Raw genomic sequence first — 18,333 nt, 5'->3', positions numbered from 1 at the left:
CTGATTGAAGCTTTAGGATGAGCCACTGGCTCCTCGGAAATCAGCAACTTTCAATTAAGGGAAGTGGAGAGTGCATGTGTTTGGGTGACAATATACAGTCTTTCCTGTAATGAATTTGGAAGTCAGACACAATGACTGGTAGTTGGGTGGTGGGTGACTTCTATTTTAATAAAGAGAATTCACTGGAAACATTTCTTTCAATTTATGTTATTTTCTCTTTTGTCATAAAGAATTTGTGTATTTGGGTTTCAAATAGATGAAAAGAGTAACCCTGCAGATTTACTCTTTTGAACAAATTTGATACACACAGAAGCTCAGGGACTTAGCCACAACCACACAGCAAGTAAGAAATGGTTTGGTTGTTGATGGAATTAAGAATGTCATCACTTATTTAAAAATACTCTCCTCACCATTAAGATCTTGAGTGAGACTGTAGCATAAGAGTCATATATAGGCTATTTCTTGTGTTTGAAAATTATCTCAGAGCTTTAAAAAGAGGAGGTCTGCCACAGAAACTTTACTTGGAAAGAATAATGATCATCAACCTTGTTTATTATTGTGCTTTTTGATCTTGGCTATACTCTGTTAATAGAACTAGTTGGTCCTCAATTACAATTATTTTCTATATTTTAAAGAATGATCTACCACTTTGATTTTAGATTTACATGTACGTTGTAGAATTTGAGAGGTGGAAAGTTTCTGATGGGAAGGGATTGAACTGGATGATTTGGAAATGGGAAGAATGTGTGGCCTGTTAAGTCCAGAAACTTAAAAAAAAAATGACTGCTGGTTAGAAGGTATAGTACTTTGTGTTCCAATTTCTTTTTGTGAAGGAGCTGTAATACAGGTTAGCTCAGAAAATTCTAGTTCAAGGCTGAAATTTTTTTGTTGGACTAAATCTTTTTTTAATGTCTATTTGTGTAATATTCTGTAGTTTTTGAATATCAAGCTATGGGAATCTGTTGAGAACATTAACAATCAAAATAAGGATGCTATAGAAAGGTTTTAAATAACAATAACATGTAGGTATTCAGGGGGGAGAGAGAGAGAGAGAGAGAGAGAGAGAGAGAGAGAGAGAGAGAGAGAGAGAGAGAGACCTTTTGAACCAGGTCTGGGGGATGGTAGAAAGAATTTAAACCTTTGAAGGTAAAGAGAAGAATAATATTTCAGGAATCAATAACATGAACAGACAGTAGGAAAAGCATAAGGTATATATAGAAAAGCAGAGTAATTTAGCTAGAGTGATGAACTCCAGAAAGAAGTGGAAAGTAGATTGGAAAGGTAAGTTGGGGCACAAACAAAAAGGACATTTGGGACTTGGATTTAATTCTTTAGGAATGTGTAAACTAAATTGGAAGTGAGACTGAAATCAGGGATATCAATTAGGGACAATGAAAATGAAAAGGAAGGAAAAGATAGAGGTTTCCTTGGTTATAAAATGGGTAAGATTTAGCTTTGATTTGGCTGTGGGCTTGGGGGATTATTGATCAACCATTGATAATATTAAATAGCTACCTTTTAAGTACATTCTATTTGCTAGGCAGTATGAAAGGTGCTTTTTGGGTAGTATCTTACTTAATTTTATAACAATTCTGTGAAACAGTTACCAACATTATTTTGGTATTATGGATTAGGAACCAAATTGAGAGGGTTAAATAATTTCACAACCAACAATTCAAATTTAATTGAAATTCAAATTAAGACATTACCTTAATTTGAAACCAGGTCAGTCTCCGGTGACTAGCAGTTTACCTTTTTTGTTTGTTTGTTTGTTTGTTATTGGGAGTTGAATCAAGGTTTGTTTTTTGTTTTTTGTTTTAAAACCACTGAGCTACTTCCCCATACTTAATTTTTTAAATTGACACAAGGTTTCATCAGGGCTTCCCTAATTTCTGAGCCTGGCCTGGAACTTGTGATCCTCCTGCCTCAGCCTCCTGAGATGCTGGGATCACAGGCATGAGCCCCGCTAACAATTTACCTTTTTATAATTTCTAAAGACTATTACAGTTCTATAGCAGTTATCTCTTTAAGTATACAAGTGACTTGCTTTTCAGTTCTCCAGAGGACACTCTGCAAGGGAATACCTGAAGTTGGGGTGCTGTATTTTCTTGTGATACGCCCCTCTCCTCTGCTAGATTGTTCTCTCTTTTGAGTCAGGGACATGACTCATTCAACTTTATATTTCTAGTACTTATTACATTCCCAAGTATGTGATATTCACTCATTCAATATACAACATATAATATATAATATTTTAACTATATTTACTGTGTGTGTGTGTACACACACACACACACACACACACACACACACACATATATATATATTGTACTGAGGATTGAACCCAGGGCCTTTATACATGCTAGGGAAGCTCTCTTCCACTGAGCTACATCTTCAGACAGGGTCTCACTAAGTTGCTCAGGCTGGCCACCCTCTTCCTTAAGTCTCCTGAGTAGCTGGAAGCAACAGATCTTCTCTAAGCCCCTGCTGTGTCTTGGGGATAGAGCAATGAACAAGTGATAAATTCACTGCCTTGATATCATGTGTGTAGATATATGTACACACACACATATATACTCTTACACATATAAATAGTATCAAGTAATAGTAAGTGCTATGAAGAAAAATAAAGCAGGGTAGAATAGAGAATGAAGGGAGAGGAAGGATGGGTATGCTATTTTAGGTAAGTTGGTCAAGGAAGGCCTCTCTCAGGAGATGGTACATTAGTTAGTAGATATCCCAATGAAATGAGGAAAGGAGCTTTATGAGTAGTAGGGAAAGGAGTTCATATCCCAATGAAATGAGGAAAGGAGCTTTATGAGTAGTAGGGAAAGGCGTTCCAGGTGGACGACAAGGGTAAAGGCTTCGGTGTGTTCAAAGAATAGCAAGGAAGCTAGTATGGCTGGACTACAGATAGAGAGGAGAGTGAAATAGGAAATTGGCCAGAGAGGTAGCCAGGGATCAGATCATAGGGTCTTGAAGCTTAAAACTTATATTTAATTGATTTGAATTAATGAGGTTTTTCTACTATTTCAGAACTCTTCCTGCCTCTTTTCCCTTGTACTATGTGGTATCTATGATATCCCAAGTACCCTAGGCAGTTTGAGTCGAAATTCTTCCCTTGGGATTATCTGGTGAGGGACTGGGAATTTAAATTGGCTGGATGACATTGGGTATGCCCAGAAAGGCTGGTGCCTATCTTCCAAACCTTCCAGACATGGCCAGCATAATTCATGAAAAATGTAAGTATGCAGACACATACCCATCAGCCCTGCAAGGACCTGTACCCATTGAAAATTTGAGAGAATAGCTATTTTTTCCAAACTGTTCAACCACTGTGTGGGTTTGGAATTGTTGAGCGCATCGTCCTGACATAGGGTAGCCTACTGCGTGGGTTGTTACAGGTACAGCTAAGGTTGGCTGCCTGGTACAAACAGTTGTTATCAGTATGTGTGGGGTACAGAGGAAGAATACTTGACTGCTAACTGTGGAATGAAGGGCAGGTGTTGTTGAGGCAGATATGAGGGGGGAAAAAACCCCAGTAGCCTCAAAGTTAACTCTGAAATCAGACAGCATTTCTAATTATTGTTCTATTTTGTTTACTGATAAATAATTGAACTTTTAAATGAAATTTAAAAGTTCATGAAATTCTGTAGGTTCTTTCAAAGTTATTTTCATATTATTTCTCCCTTTTTATTTCATGGCCTTCTTAAGTCTTCATATTGTCAACATTTGTACTCCAGAAGCATATTTGGTGTGTCTGATTGTAGTCTCAGCCCGTTCTGATTCATTCTGGTGATGCTATTATCAGTATGTCTAAAATCTTCTCTTCATGGTACTCCTCACTTCCTCAAGAACCTTGGTGGCTCTCTGTTATCTACTTCTTAGATCTTGACATTCCATCTTGTTTTCATTCTCTGTGGTCTCAACCCAAATCAGCCATATTTTCTACTCCTCTTCACTCTATGCTACAAGCAGTCTATTTTTCTTAACATCCTGAATTTTTTTAAAAATATATTTTTAGTTGTAGTTGGTCACAATGTCTTTATTTTATTCATTTATTTATTTTATATAGTGCTGAGGATTGAACTCAGCTCCATGCTCGCGCTAGGCGAGCACTCTACTCTGAGCCACAGCCCCTGAATTTTTTTTCTCCAAGTTTTTGCTCATTTCATTCCTCCTTTCTTTAATATCTTTGTTCTCCCTGTGTTGCTGACCATTTAATGATATAAATCGTTTGAGTTGTACTTAAATCCTGCTCCTTATAATTAAGCCTCCCATTGCTTTTCAAAGATAAAGTGAGGTCAGAAAGATCATCGGCATATCTGTAAATGAGCCCCTCTTTCTTTATACTGTTAATTTTTTTAAAGTATTTATTTTTTAGTTGTAGTTGGACACAATGCCTTTATTTTATTTACTTATTTTTATGTGGTGCTGAGGATCGAACCCAGAGCCTCCCCCATGCCAGGCAAGTGCTCTACCGCTGAGCTATAACCCCAGCCCTATACTGTTAATTTTTTTTTGAGTCCCCTCTCCCCACTATAGTAGTTAGGTAAGCCCAGGGTTATACTGCCTTGGACTTGAGTTGTTCATATGCTTCTTACTAGCTGTATAAACACGTTGATTCACTTCTTTTATTAAGGTTTCTCATCTATAAACTGGAGCTAATAATACCTACTTTATACAGTTTTTGAGGACCAAATGAGAGAATTATGTAAAGCATTAAAACAGTGCCTGGGGCTGGGGATGTGGCTCAAGCGGTACCTGGCATGCGTGCAGCCCGGGTTCGAGCCTCAGCACCACATACAAAGATGTTGTGTCCACCGATAACTAAAAAATAAATATTTAAAAAAAATTCTCTCTCCCTCTCTCTTTAAAAAAAAAAAAAAAAAAAAAACCAGTGCCTATGGGCTGCGGTTTTAGCTCAGTTGGAGAGCACTTGCCTCGCACATATGAGGCCCTGGGTTCAATCCTCAGCACCACATAAAATAAAGATTAAAAAAATGTGGCATCTATACACCATGGAGTATTACGCAGCACTAAAAAATGACAAAATCATGGAATTCACAGGGAAATGGATGGCACTAGAGCAGATTATGCTTAGTGAAGCTAGCCAGTCCCTAAAAAACAAATACCAAATGTCTTCTTTGATATAATGAGAGCAACTAAGAATAGAGCAGGGAGGAAGAGCAGGAAGAAAAGATTAACATTAAACAGAGACATGAGGTGGGAGGGAAAGGGAGAGAAAAGGGGAATTGCATGGAAATGGAGGGAGACCCTCATTGATTTTACAAAATTACATATAAGAGGTTGTGAGGGGAATGGGAAAATAAACAAGGAGAGAAATGAATTACAGTAGATGGGATAGAGAGAGAAGATGGGAGGGGAGGGGAGGGGGGATAATAGAGGATAGGAAAGGTAGCAGAATACAACAGTTACTAGTATGGCATTAGGTAAAAATGTGGATGTGTAACCGATGTGATTCTGCAATCTGTATTTGGGGTAAAAATGGGAGTTCATAACTCACTTGAAGCTAATGTATGAAATATGATATGTCAAGAGCTTTGTAAGATTTTGAACAACCAATAAAAAAAAAAAAAGTGCCACTATGTAGTAAGTGCTTAAGAAATGTTAACTACCGATTTAGGTTTTTTTTTTTTTTTTTTTTCTGTGAATGTGCAAGCAATTTTCTTTTATAGTTTAGCATTTACTTATATTCTGTCTTTTTTTTTAACATTTATTTTTTAGTTGTAGGTGAACACAATACATTTATTTTTTTTTTTTAATATGGTATTGAGGATTGAACCCAGTGCCTCACACATGCTAGGCAAGCGCTCTACCACTGAGCCACAATCCCAGCCCCTGTGTTCTTCAATTTTTGACCTTGTTTCTGCAACTGGAGCAATCACTATTAGTTTTGTGAGTTAGATCATGCATTATACATTTCTCTTTAGCTGTGGTGCCTGACACAGCAGTGGATCAGTAGTTTGTGTTCAGTGTATACTTAATTGATTTTATCATTGCTGAGTACATTTTTTTTTTGGTCTTGAGTTTGATAATAATAGCTATCCTTGATTGAGCTTTTATATGCCAGGCATTGTTCTATATTTAGCCTCATATTATCTCATTTCATCCTCACAACAACCATGTGAAGGTTCTCTTGTTATTCCCATTTCTTAGGTGAGGAAATAGACACAGAGGCAAGTTCCCTTTTGCTCAAGATCACTCAGTGGGCTGGGGATGTGGCTCAAGCGGTAGTGCGCTCCCCTGGCATGCGTGTGGCCCAGGTTCGATCCTCAGCACCACATACAAACACAAAGATGTTGTGTCCGCGGAAAAAACTAAAAATAAATAAATAAATATTAAAGTTAAAAAAAAAAAAAAAGATCACTCAGCTAGGAAGTGGTGGAACCAGGAATCAAACATAGGCAGTCTTAATTTGGAGCCTGTGCTCTTAACCACTGCATATTCTGTCACTGGTATGTGAAATGGAAGATTATATCTTTGATATTTTCAACTTAGTTTAGAGCTTTACTATTGTAGTACAGTGGTTCTTTTTCAGAAGTTTGGTATTTTTTATTGTGGCTATATAGAAATAGAATGTAAGCCTAATTTTCAGAGTAAAACACTGGGATGCCTTCATTGTCATAATCACCCAATGGGCTGTTGGCTATCATTTTCTCTTGGTGTAAGTAATGTTTTGTTTTTTGTTTTAGTGTAAGTAATGTTTTTTTTTTTTTTCCCCCATTGATCCCCCAACCCCCCAGTTTTAGGGATTGAATCCAAAGGCACTTTTTTGAGACAGAGTCTTTATAAGTTGTCTAGGGTGGGTCTCAAAATTGTGATCCTCCTGCCTCAGCCTCCTGGGTAGCTAAGATTACATGTGTGTACCACCATACCCAGCTGAGGTTGTTTTTTTTGTTCCTTTGTTTGTTTTTAATTTTTTTTAATTGTAAATGGACACAGTACCTTTATTTTATTTTTATGTGGTGCTAAAAATTGAACCCAGTGCCCTCCACGTGCGAGATGAGCACTCTACCACTGAGCTACAACCCCAGCCCTGTTTTTCTGTTTTTAATATACTGTACAGCATTAGATTTTATTGAATGAAGAGAAATTTTGAAATGGTAGTTACTTTCAATATGAGTAGACTTTGATTTGGATTAAGGTTCATTTGGAGATTCAGATTCTGCTGTTATCTGCTAAAAAGCACAAAAGGAGTATTCAATTTAGATTAGTGTTGACATTAGCTGTAATGTACAATAAATTGATTTGCTTTATCCTCTTGAATGTTTTATTGAGGACATAACTTTAAAAGTGAGAGGTCAGTAATAGGAGAAATTGAGGCCTAGTTTTAAAAATAACAAAATTGCTTACATAAAACTAAAGGACTTGCCTTTACATTTGGCCTAGTCATCTGGTTTTCTAGGATTATGTTGCAGTTCATTGGAAATACCCAATTTCATCCAACATGTTATAATATGTTGATCTAAATATATAAATTTAAACTTTTTTTCATTGACTAAAATACTCGGAAAAGGAATTTTCTCATTAATAGGGTTGTCAAAGCCAAGCTTTTGGAGGGTAAAAAAATTTAGTCGCATAACTCCCCCCTCCCCTTTTTAGTATTGAGGATTGAACCCAGGACCTCATACATGCTAGGGAAGCACCCTGCCTCTGGGCTACATCCTTAGCCCAAGCTATTTCCTTATTATAGAATTTAGAATTGAATAGTGTGGGACTATTTAGAGATCACTTAGTCCTCACATAATTGTAAAGATTTCATGAGAGAAAATACCCCTCCCCACAGATACTAAGTATTTAATAAATGTGAGTTAATACTGAATATAATCTACAATTGATGAAAAAGAGACCCAGCAAAATGAAATGACTTTCCTGGTGCCGTACGTTTAGTTAATGTTCAAGTCTGGCTTAGGTTTCAGATCTTTTTATTCCTAATATACCTTAATTCACATCTTCTGCCTTGGAGAGATTGCTAAAATGTCAAAGTGGGGAGGCTAACTCAATTACTTAGTAATTATTTACATTGTCCTGGGTGCCTGTCACTCTGCTGGACTCTGGTGAGTACAGAGGAATATTCCCATTAGGTGGGAGGGAGTTGGGAAAGGCAACAGGTAAGAGTAAGGACGTCCTGTTTTATTTACATTGTACAAGGTGCCTGTCACTCTGCTGGACTCAGGTGAGTACAGAGGAATATTGCCATTAGGTAGGAGGGAGTTGGGAAAGGCAACAGGTAAGAGCAAGGACGTCCTGTCTGATGTTGAGCAGAGAGCTATTAAATTAGGGTGGTATAAGATAAGAAGGGTGGGGTGAAATGGAACACTGGGAAGTCCAAGCCTGCCTTGTGTGACTACATTCTGTTTCCTTTAAGAGTCAGCCCTTTGAAAGAACATAGTATGACATAAAGAATGTAGCCACTGGAATTAGCCTTGAGTTTGAATTCTGGTTTTTATGACACTGCTCAAAACCTATCAGTTGCTTGCCATTTAATTAAAATTTCAAGTCCTTATAATTGTTAACAAAGACCTATAAAATCTGACTCCCCATTTTCTCTTTGAGCACTTCTTTTCTCTCTCTTTCTCATTCTGCTCTAGCCACCCTGGCTCTCTAGCTATTCCTATACCATGCTCTCTTGCATTGGGAACTTTGTACTGATTACTCTGTTTGTCTGAAATGCTTTTCCCCCAGATAGCTGTGGCATGATCCTACATTTCCTTTAGATCTCTGCTAGGTGTTACCTTATCAGAAAGGTTTCTCTGACCACCATATATAAACTAGTACTCTTTGCCTCCCTCTGTTATTCCAGCCTTCACCTGAGTTTATATTTCTGTGTAGCACTCACCACCAGCTGATGTGTATTTATTACCTATTTTTGAGAATGTAAGCTTCTTGAAGGCAAGTGTATACAGAGTAGAGTACTTACTGTATATGAACAAATGAGTTCTGTAAGTCTCATGAGCCTCATTGTGACCATCCATATGCAACATTGGGATACTGATGCTTACTTAAAGCATTGTTGGGGTCAAATAAGATAATATTTATCAAGTACCTAGCCCAGTATCTGGTACAAAGTAAATGGTCAGTAAATGCTAATGCCTAATAATAAATTATTTTTGTGGCTTTCAAATTAATAGCTTTAATGTGGTATCCTTGTTCCCATTAAACTTAGGGAAGAAGAAATCTACATGAAAGTGATGAAGAAAAATGGTTATTTATATTTCATGCTGTCTTAGCAGAATGAAGTAATTGGAATTGTGCTTACATTTTCCTATGGAACATCTATAAGTAACTCCATTTAATGGAACAGTTATATTTTAGGGAAGTTTTGTCAAAAGGCAATTTTTTTAATCAAATGAGTTGTATGTTCCATTATGAAATTGGATATATATATATATTTTTTTTGTACAGGGGATTGAACCCAGGGGTACTTAACCACGGAGCCACACCCCCAGCCTTATTTTTTATTTTGAGACAGGGTCTCACTAAGTTGAAAGTATACTTTTGCTAGGAAAACATGGTATCAAAATAAGAAAATCATTATCTGAAGTGCTACAAACCTGTATATTCTTCACTCTGGAAATTTTTGCTTTGCAATACCCATGATGTAATGATTTTGGCTAGGGAGAAATAACTTGTACATACAACTAAGGACTGGATTATTCCATTTCTGTTCACTAGTGTGGTCACTCAGCAAAGAATTAGAAGATTTTTGTTTAATCATTGCTTATCAGACTTATGGACTGATTAACATGTCTGCTGAGAGCCATGGCCGAGTCTATATGGCCCCTGGCATTTTGCCACGGCCCAGTCCACTGCCACTGCCATGCCAGGGGCCATACAGACTCAGCCATGGCTCTCAGCACATGTCAGTGCTATTGTAAAGGTACTGGCACTTAATAAACTTTAGGGTTTTTTGTTGTTGTTGTTGTTGTTGTTGTTGCTTTGTTAATTAGGAACAAGATTATAACTATGACCCCAACATTTTGTATTTTAAATAGCACCATTGGGGCTGGGGATGTGGCTCAAGCGGTAGGCGCTTGCCTGGCATGCGCGGGGCCCTAGATTCGATCCTCAGCACCACTTAAAAATAAAATAAAGATGTTGTGTCCACTGAAAACTAAAAAAAAATATATATTAAAAAAAGAGCACCATTAACATAAAGTGAATTTGGAACAATTATTCTTTTTTTTTTTTTTAGAGAGAGAGAGAATTTTTTAATGTTTGTTTTTCAGTTTTCTGTGGACACAACATCTTTATTTTATTTTTATATGGTGGTGAGGATCGAACCCAGTGTCCTGCACAGGCCAGGCGACCGCGTTACCGCTTGAGCCACATCCCCAGCCCCAAGGAACAATTATTCTTAAACTTCAAAATTCTAATAAGAGCATTTTTTCTTTTTGGACATGGAAGATTTGTACATACCTTATCCCTATAACCTTCAGAGATTATACAATACACATTGTTTTTCTCATTTTCTTCTTCTAAGTCTATTATTTAGCAGTCTGGTATTGCACAAGCAAAACTTTGACATTAATCTAGAAAGGATAGGAGAAACACCCATAAAGGAGCTTTATAGCTATTTTGTTATCTCTTGAAGTTCTGTTGAAACTTAAAGATAAATATGTTCCTGAGCAAAGAGTACTTGATTAATCTGTTTTGTTCTTCATCTACTTGTAATAGAAGACAATGAATGCTCTTAAAAAGCAGGTAGCACTCTGCTGTCATGTATCTAAAACGACAAAAAGGCAAGCAGGGCACAGTGAGAGGCTGAGACAGGAGGATCGAACCTTCAAAGCCAGCCTCAACAACTTAGCAAGGTTCTAAACAACTTAGTGAGATCCTGTCTCAAAAAAAGAAAAAAAATAAATAATAAGGCTAGGGATGTGGATCAGTGGTGCAGTGCCCCTAGGTTCAATCCCCAGGACAATAACAACAACAACAACAAAAAAAAAAACAGGCAAGTGCTACTACCCACCCTGTAGTCCCAGCTTCTGTGGAGGCTGAGGCAGAAGGATTATGAGTTTGAGTCCAGCATGGGCAACTTAGTGACACCCTATCTCAGATTAAAAAAAAAAAAAAAAAAAAAAAAGCACTGTTGGGTGTGTGTTGGGGGGTACTGAAGATATAACTCATGGTACAGCACTTGCCCACCATGCAAGGCCCTGGTTCAATCCCCAGTGATAAAAAAAATTTTAAAAAAAGCTAATCATACAACTAACATCCTCTCTGAATAAATAAATTTCCTCCACCATCCTCAGCAATCAGACAAAGAAAATGGAAAGCAAGACACACAAGAAATCATGGACTGTATTCCTGTTGCAGAGATCAGTGATAGACAGGGGTGGTCACATTCCTAGGCAGACTGGAATTAAGAGTATTCCTTCTTATTTATAAATGGTCAGTTCCCTGGACCTCTACTTTCCTGGTCTAGGATAAGGGGTTAGATGTCCAGGATTCAAACATGACCATTCTAAATCTTAGCAGAACATCTAGGAAAAAGTAAAAAGGATTGAACAAAAGCATATGATTGACCATGTCATGGCATAGATAGTATAGTTGAAAGAATACTCCATATGCCTATGGTTGAAGTTTTGCCCTGCAACTGATTATGTATGCTTATATAAAATACTTAACCCCTCTAAATATATTTTCCTGTCCACAAAATGAAAGTATACCTACTTCAGACTATCTGTGAAAATTAATAAGATAATGCATACAAAACACATTGAAGTGCTCAATCATTAGTAACCTATTAATAATAATAAATGTGTACACCATCTTTCCAAAATGTTGGCTATAGAAAAATTTGTATATATTAGTGGCTTTATTTTTTTTTTTCCCTCTACTGGGAGTTGAACCCAGGGCCTCATAAATGTTAGGCAAGTGTTGGTTTTTCTATCACTGAGCTCTAATCATCCTACCTCCCCACCCTTTCCTCCCCTCCTTAATTTTAATATAGGGGTTAGCTAAATTGCTCAGGCTGGGCTTGAATTTGTGGTTTCTCTGCCCCAGCCTCTGGAGTAACTGAGATTATAGGTATGCACCACTGTACCTGGTTGGATTTAATGTTTTATTGTTGGGGATTGATATTTGGTTATTAAGACCCTTCAAAAGATTTTGTGTGTGGGTTTTGTTGTTGTTTGTTTGCCTAGTACTAGGGATGCAAAGCAGGGGCTTTGGGTATGTTTAGCACCTGCTCTATCACTGAGCTTCCTCCTCACTCCTAAAGGTGATTAAATTTTTAATCAATGTCATGGGATATCTGGAAAAATTACTTATTTCTTTGAGGATGATAAATAAAGCCACCACATACTGCTTAGTGACATATTTACTCTATAGGTAAAAGGTAATTGGTTTTTGGAGGAATGTATATGGTAAGGTTTTGATCATAATCTTGATCTGAGAAGTAGGGTGCTCATGATGAATGTATTTTTCTTTTAAGTAAATCTTTTTCCCTCCCTTTCCCCAGCTGCTCAGATAAAGAATTTGATGAGCCAACTAGGAACTAAGCAGGACTCAAGCAAGCTACAGGAAAATCTGTGAGTAGCTTCCTAACAAGGTTGTGATTTGTGAGGGCACTTTGAGGACATTAGTGTCTTTGCTGCGTGGCAGCTTAGGTTTCAGGTCTGTGAAGTCAGAATGAGAAGCAATGGATCAGGAGGTAATAGCTGGATTTAGAAAGGGGCAACAAAGTATATTAATGAATCCAGATTTCCACTGCTTCTCAAAGGCCTTGAACTACTTACTTTCTTCCTTTGGTCAGTATAATAGGACAATTTAGGCACATAGAGACGGGAACTCCTATCTCTCTCTTAAACTGTATTCTGCTCCCAACTCTGCCTAATGAGCCACTTTGCTGGCACAGTACTCCTAATGTTCTAGTCTAGTTGGATTTTCAACTATATATGATATTAGAAAAATTTATTCAGAATGACCCAAGGGGAGCTTGAAGGAGAGAATAGTGGAACTTCTGATCTTCTTTTTTTAATCATATTCTTTTTGACTCCATTCCGGCTTTTATTTATTTATTTTAAAAATATTTTTATTTTATTTTATTTTATTTTTTTTAAAGAGAGAGAGAGAAGAATTTTTTTTTATATATATATATTTTAGTTTTCGGCAGACACAACATCTTTGTTTGTATGTGGTGCTGAGGATGGAACCCGGGCCGCACGCATGCCAGGCGAGCGCGCTACCGCTTGAGCTACATCCCCAGCCCCTAAAATATTTTTTTAATTGTGGATGAACAATATATTTATTTATTTTTATGTGGTGCTGAGGATTGAACCCAGTGCCCCACACGTGTGAGGCTGATGCTCTGCCACTGAGCTACACCCCCAGCCCATCCATTCCTGCTTTTAGAGTTTAGTTCTTTATCTTTAAAATATATTAAGCAGTATTCCTGTTTCCTGTCCTAAACATTCTGAAGTGAACATGACTATTATTACTATGAGCTTTTTCCAGGGAGAGATGAAATCTCTGTATCTTAGTGCTGTCTGGGATGTTCTCACTCCTGTTTGACTCTCTTTTGTTTTTCATTCCTGTGTTTTTTAATCCTGGAGACCCATTTGCAGTGAAAAAAACATTAATAGTAGTATGCTGTCTTAGTCCATTCAGGCTGCTATAACAAAACACTATAAACCAGTTAGTTTATAAACAACAGAAATTTATTTCTCATAGTTCTGGAGACTGGGAAGTTCAAGATCCAGACGTGGCAGATACAGTGTCTGTCGGGGGGGACTGCCTTTTCAGGTGATGCCTTCTCACTTGTATTTTCACTTAGTGAAAGAGGCAAAGCAGTTCTCTAGGGCCTCTTTTTTAAGGGACTAACCTTTCATGACTAAGCCACTTTCATGATCTAATCACCTCCCAGTACGATTTCCTAATATTATCACCTTGCAGGGTTAGGATTTCAACATATGAGTTTGGGGGGCGCATACATTCAGGCCATAGCATGTGCTTTCTCTGTCCTCCCTAAAACCTTTGCAGAAATGACCAGATAGTAGAGGAAACCACAAATCAAAGGAACTTTTTTTAATTTATCCACTACTTTCGAATCTCACTTAATATATATTTTTGCCTCTTTAATGTCCTTTCTTCCTACTCCTTTTATTTTTGGGGGGTTGTTTTTTGAGACAGGGTTCACTATGTTGCCCAGGCTGGCCTAGAACTCCCAGGCTTGTGATCCTACTGCCTCAGCCTCTTGAGTAGCTGGGACTATAGGCATGTCCACCACGTCCACCACCCAGCTTCCCCCAACCCCCACCTTCTTTTATTGGTGCATTATAGTTGTACATAATGGTGGGATTTGTTTTTACATATCATGCACACAATATAATAATATAATTTGGCCAGTATCCTTCCCCCAGCTTCATATATACCACTGGGTTATGCTCCTAACCCCTTACTTATATATTTTTAAATAGTACAGGGCTTCTTTGTTTTGAAGGGAGAAATAAAGTCAAGCATAAAGAGCAGGAAGGCATCCGAAGATAAATCTGAAAAAGAATCAGCCTTTAAGCAAGAATGAGAGAATAGATCTTTGAAGGTTGTTCCCTAGGGTAGGTGCAAAGCTATGCTTTTAATGCATATCTCATTCAACCACCTATACCTGGACTCTAGTCGGTGGACTGTGACAGATACTGACCATGCAGAACTCCTGGGTAATTCAATATGAGAATTTTATGAGGAAGTTCAGGGTGTTAAAACCAAGAGATTTAGGTGTGGGCAGTAATTACTCTTTCTCTTGTTTCTATCAGAATTGCTGATGTGCTTTTCTCCCCAAAGAGTTAAAATTCCTGATTGTGCTTCCTTCAGCAGGTGTCTTGAGGCAGGTTCTTTTTGCTTAATGTGAATGCTTCAATAATGTGAAGATGTCTTGAAGTGGGTTTGCCTGGGTAATAGCAATGACATTTTTTTTGTGAACATGGGCGTTGAGGTGCCCGTTTTCTTCAAATAGTCCTTCATTCCCTGCGTTGTGAGACATTCTGAGAACAAAGTAATACTCAGTATGATAGCTCTCAAGAAGTGACAGCATCTTGAAATATATCTTTTTTCTCTTAGGCAGCAGTTGCAGCACTCCACAAATCAGCTTGCCAAGGAAACAAATGAATTGCTGAAGGAATTAGGGTCCTTACCCCTTCCCTTATCTACTTCAGAACAGGTTGGTATTTTCTGTTTTGCTTTATTACTAAGAAAGCACTTTGTTTTAGTAGAAAGGCAGTGTGGTGGAACAAAAATTGGTCTTTGATGCTAGATAGACTTTCTCTGAACCTTAGTTTCCTTATATGTAAAGTGGGGTATGTGACTATTGTGGCATTAGAACGTACGCACCAGATGTAGCAAAGTGCTTGACATTCAGTAGGTATTCAATATGGGGTAGTGCTATTATTAATATGTTAATAAAATGGATTTTGCTGAATTAGAATTTCAGTGTTTGCATCTCTTTAGGATTTGGCTAGCAGCCACATGTTGGCAGGCTTAGACCTAGTTTGTATGGGATCCACTATCTACAAATTTCCATTGAACATTTTTCTTTCATATTTTGTGTCCCATCAAGGGTTATTCATAGGTCCCAGGTTAAGGAAATATTCAGGGAAGATTTTTTTTTCCTAAGTCATTTTACTCAAAGGACATTTAATTCTTTAAATGAATTTAAATGTCCTTTGACATATCTTTTTACTTGGATTCATTGTTCCCTAAATGTCTTCTTTCATCCTGGAAGCCAGATGTGTCCCCTCCTTCATCATGGTTTAACTCTTTTATCTCTTATCCATGGTCTACCTTAAGGGAAAAACTTCTCCATCTGCCTTAGCCTATTGTGATTCTATTTTGTTTTAGCTTCTATTCCATGGGGCACTTGACTTATATGACTTTTTATTATTGAACTTTAAAAATTATGATATCCTATCTCAGATAGCTCTGAAGACAAAGCCTTCAACTTCCCTATCCTGGGTTGTTTTTAAATTTGTGGCTTGCTGGGCTATGGTCCACACCTGTAATCCTAGCAACTCAGGGGGTTGAGGCAGGAGGATCACAAGTTCAAAGCCAGCCTGGGAAACTTATTGATATCCTGTCCCAGAATAAAAGAGGCTGGGAATGTAGCTCAGTTGTAGAGTGCTCTTGGGTTCAATCCCCAGTACTGAAAGATAACAACAAATAAAACGGTGACTTGTGGGTCTGGGGATATAGCTCAGATGGTAGAGTGCTTGCCTCTCATGTACAAGGCCCTGGGATCAATCCCTGGCACCATATACACAAAAAAGAACTGTGACTTGCTGTTGATAACAACAGCAAATAAAACTGTTAAGTGTGTTGTTGAAAATGCCAATCGCATTTTCAAAAACCAAACTAGAGTAGAAATATCAAAGTTCGTACTGTGTAAAAAGAGTAAATATCATTATATAAAACTTTAGTTTGATACATATATGTGTGAACAGTACTGGGTCATGAGGTCAAATTCATACTGTGGGTCTCCAAAAACTTGAAAAGCACCAGTTTAACCTGGCAAGCTGTTTAATGTAGCAATGTTCAGTCCAGAGTTTTGGAGCTCTTTGCACAAAAGAGGATTCAAGACTAGAAGCTTTGTCTTCCTGCTACAAAATACTTTTGATAAACAGTAAGATTATCCATATATGAGTTGTTTTAGTTGTTACTCATGTTGACGTTTCTGTTATGGGACAGTGCCCCCTTACCATCCAAAATATCTCCAGCTTGTTCCCAAATTATCTGTTTCTTCCTCCCAGCTATGCACTTAGGGAATATACATTTGTAGATAGCTTTCATGCAATAATAAAGGAGTCTAAGGATTTGATGCAGACAGAGTATTGCATGTACTTAAGGTTTAAATAGTAAAGTCTAAGCAAAATATAAATAGAAAGCTAAATCTGCTACCCCCAGAATCATCTAATGTATTCAAAAACCAAACAGAAGTTATTTTTGGATTATGCATGCTATTGTTTACTTCCATTAGCTTGGATTATTAAGAACATGAAATAGATCTACAAACATATTCTCTCTGATGAAATATAACTCCTTGATTCTCTTTCTCTTATTGTGATGATTACCTTTTTGCTTTTCTGCTCTTGCCTTATTTAATCTTAGCCCTATTGCCCATCTTTTCACTGATACCCTGGGCATAAAACAGACATTCTATTTTCAGTTTCCCCATACATTCTATAGGTATGGGGATAACTATATACTTTTATCAGTGGTCTTCTAGTTGCCAACTGGACAAATCCAGTGGCCTCTTTTGAGTTTTTATTCACTTTTCGTCTCTTGTTTTCTTTGGTCCTTTTGTTTTGTTTTGTTTTGCCACTGAACTTTCTTTTTTTTCCACGATTCTCTTTCATTCTTTCCCCCAACTCTGGTTGACTTTCAGTCTCTTTCCTTGATAATATATCGTCCTAGAAGTAGTCATGCCCCAAGGCTCTGCCATTGACCCTCTAGTTTTTCACTCAATACTTTCTCCCTCAGGAGTCTTATTTATGTTTATGACCTCCCTGTAACCTTTAGGATCAACGACTCCCAAATATTTTTCCAACCCTAGCCCTTTAGCCTTCCATACTTGGCCCATATTGCCAGTTCTGTTCTCACATCTCCTCTTGAAATATACTACCTGCATAAAAAATTTAGTGGGGTATTGGGCTGGGGTTGTAGCTCAGTGGAGAAGTGCCTGCCTGGCATGTGTGGGTAACTGAGTTCCATCCTCAGCACCACATATAAATAAATAAAATAAAGGTATTGTGCCCATCTACAACTAAAAATATATACATTTTTAAAATTCAATGTGGTATATTATATGGAATTCCTCATTCAGACTCTTCAAATAGGGCTGGGTTGTGGCTCAGTGGTAGAGTGTTTGCCTAGCTTGTGTGAGGCACTGGGTTCAATTCTCAGCACCACATAAAAATAAATGAATAAAATAAAGGTCCATCAACAACTAAAAAATATATATTAAAAAAGTTTGTGCCTTTTAACCTAATATTCCCACTCATACAGATTTGTCCTAACGAAAAATATTCTGAAGGGAAATAAGTATAAGTACTCACAAGCTAAATATAAATATTAGCTGTTACAGTGGGGCTCACTTGAGCTTTATTTTTAATAGTTAAAAACTGAGAACAATCTAGAAGGAATATTTACATAAAATTTACTAGATTAGCTTGATGGGATATCTGAAACAAAGATTATCATTTTTTTTTAAGATTATAATTGTGAATATTATGGTACCATGGAAAATGTTTATGATATATCGAAAAGATAGCATTTGAGGGCTGGAGGTATAGCTTAGTGATAGAGTACTTACTTGTT

At 37.4% G+C, this 18,333-nt stretch overlaps 1 protein-coding gene across 1 annotated transcript in view; it reads left to right on the top strand.

Moving 5' to 3' along the window:
- Stx12 (syntaxin 12) overlaps positions 1-18,333 on the top strand; it is a 39,669-nt gene that overhangs the window by 646 nt on the left and 20,690 nt on the right. The window contains exons 2-3 of the mRNA XM_076860948.2: positions 12,491-12,560; positions 15,085-15,184. Coding sequence (XP_076717063.1) covers positions 12,491-12,560; positions 15,085-15,184 — 170 coding nt within the window. The remainder of the gene's footprint in view (positions 1-12,490; positions 12,561-15,084; positions 15,185-18,333) is intronic.

The sequence above is a fragment of the Callospermophilus lateralis genome, chromosome 7 (genome assembly GCF_048772815.1).
Source record: "Callospermophilus lateralis isolate mCalLat2 chromosome 7, mCalLat2.hap1, whole genome shotgun sequence".
NCBI lineage: Eukaryota > Metazoa > Chordata > Mammalia > Rodentia > Sciuridae > Callospermophilus > Callospermophilus lateralis.
The sequence above is the reverse complement of the archived record's forward strand: the minus strand, read 5'-3'. Positions and strand labels throughout refer to the sequence as shown.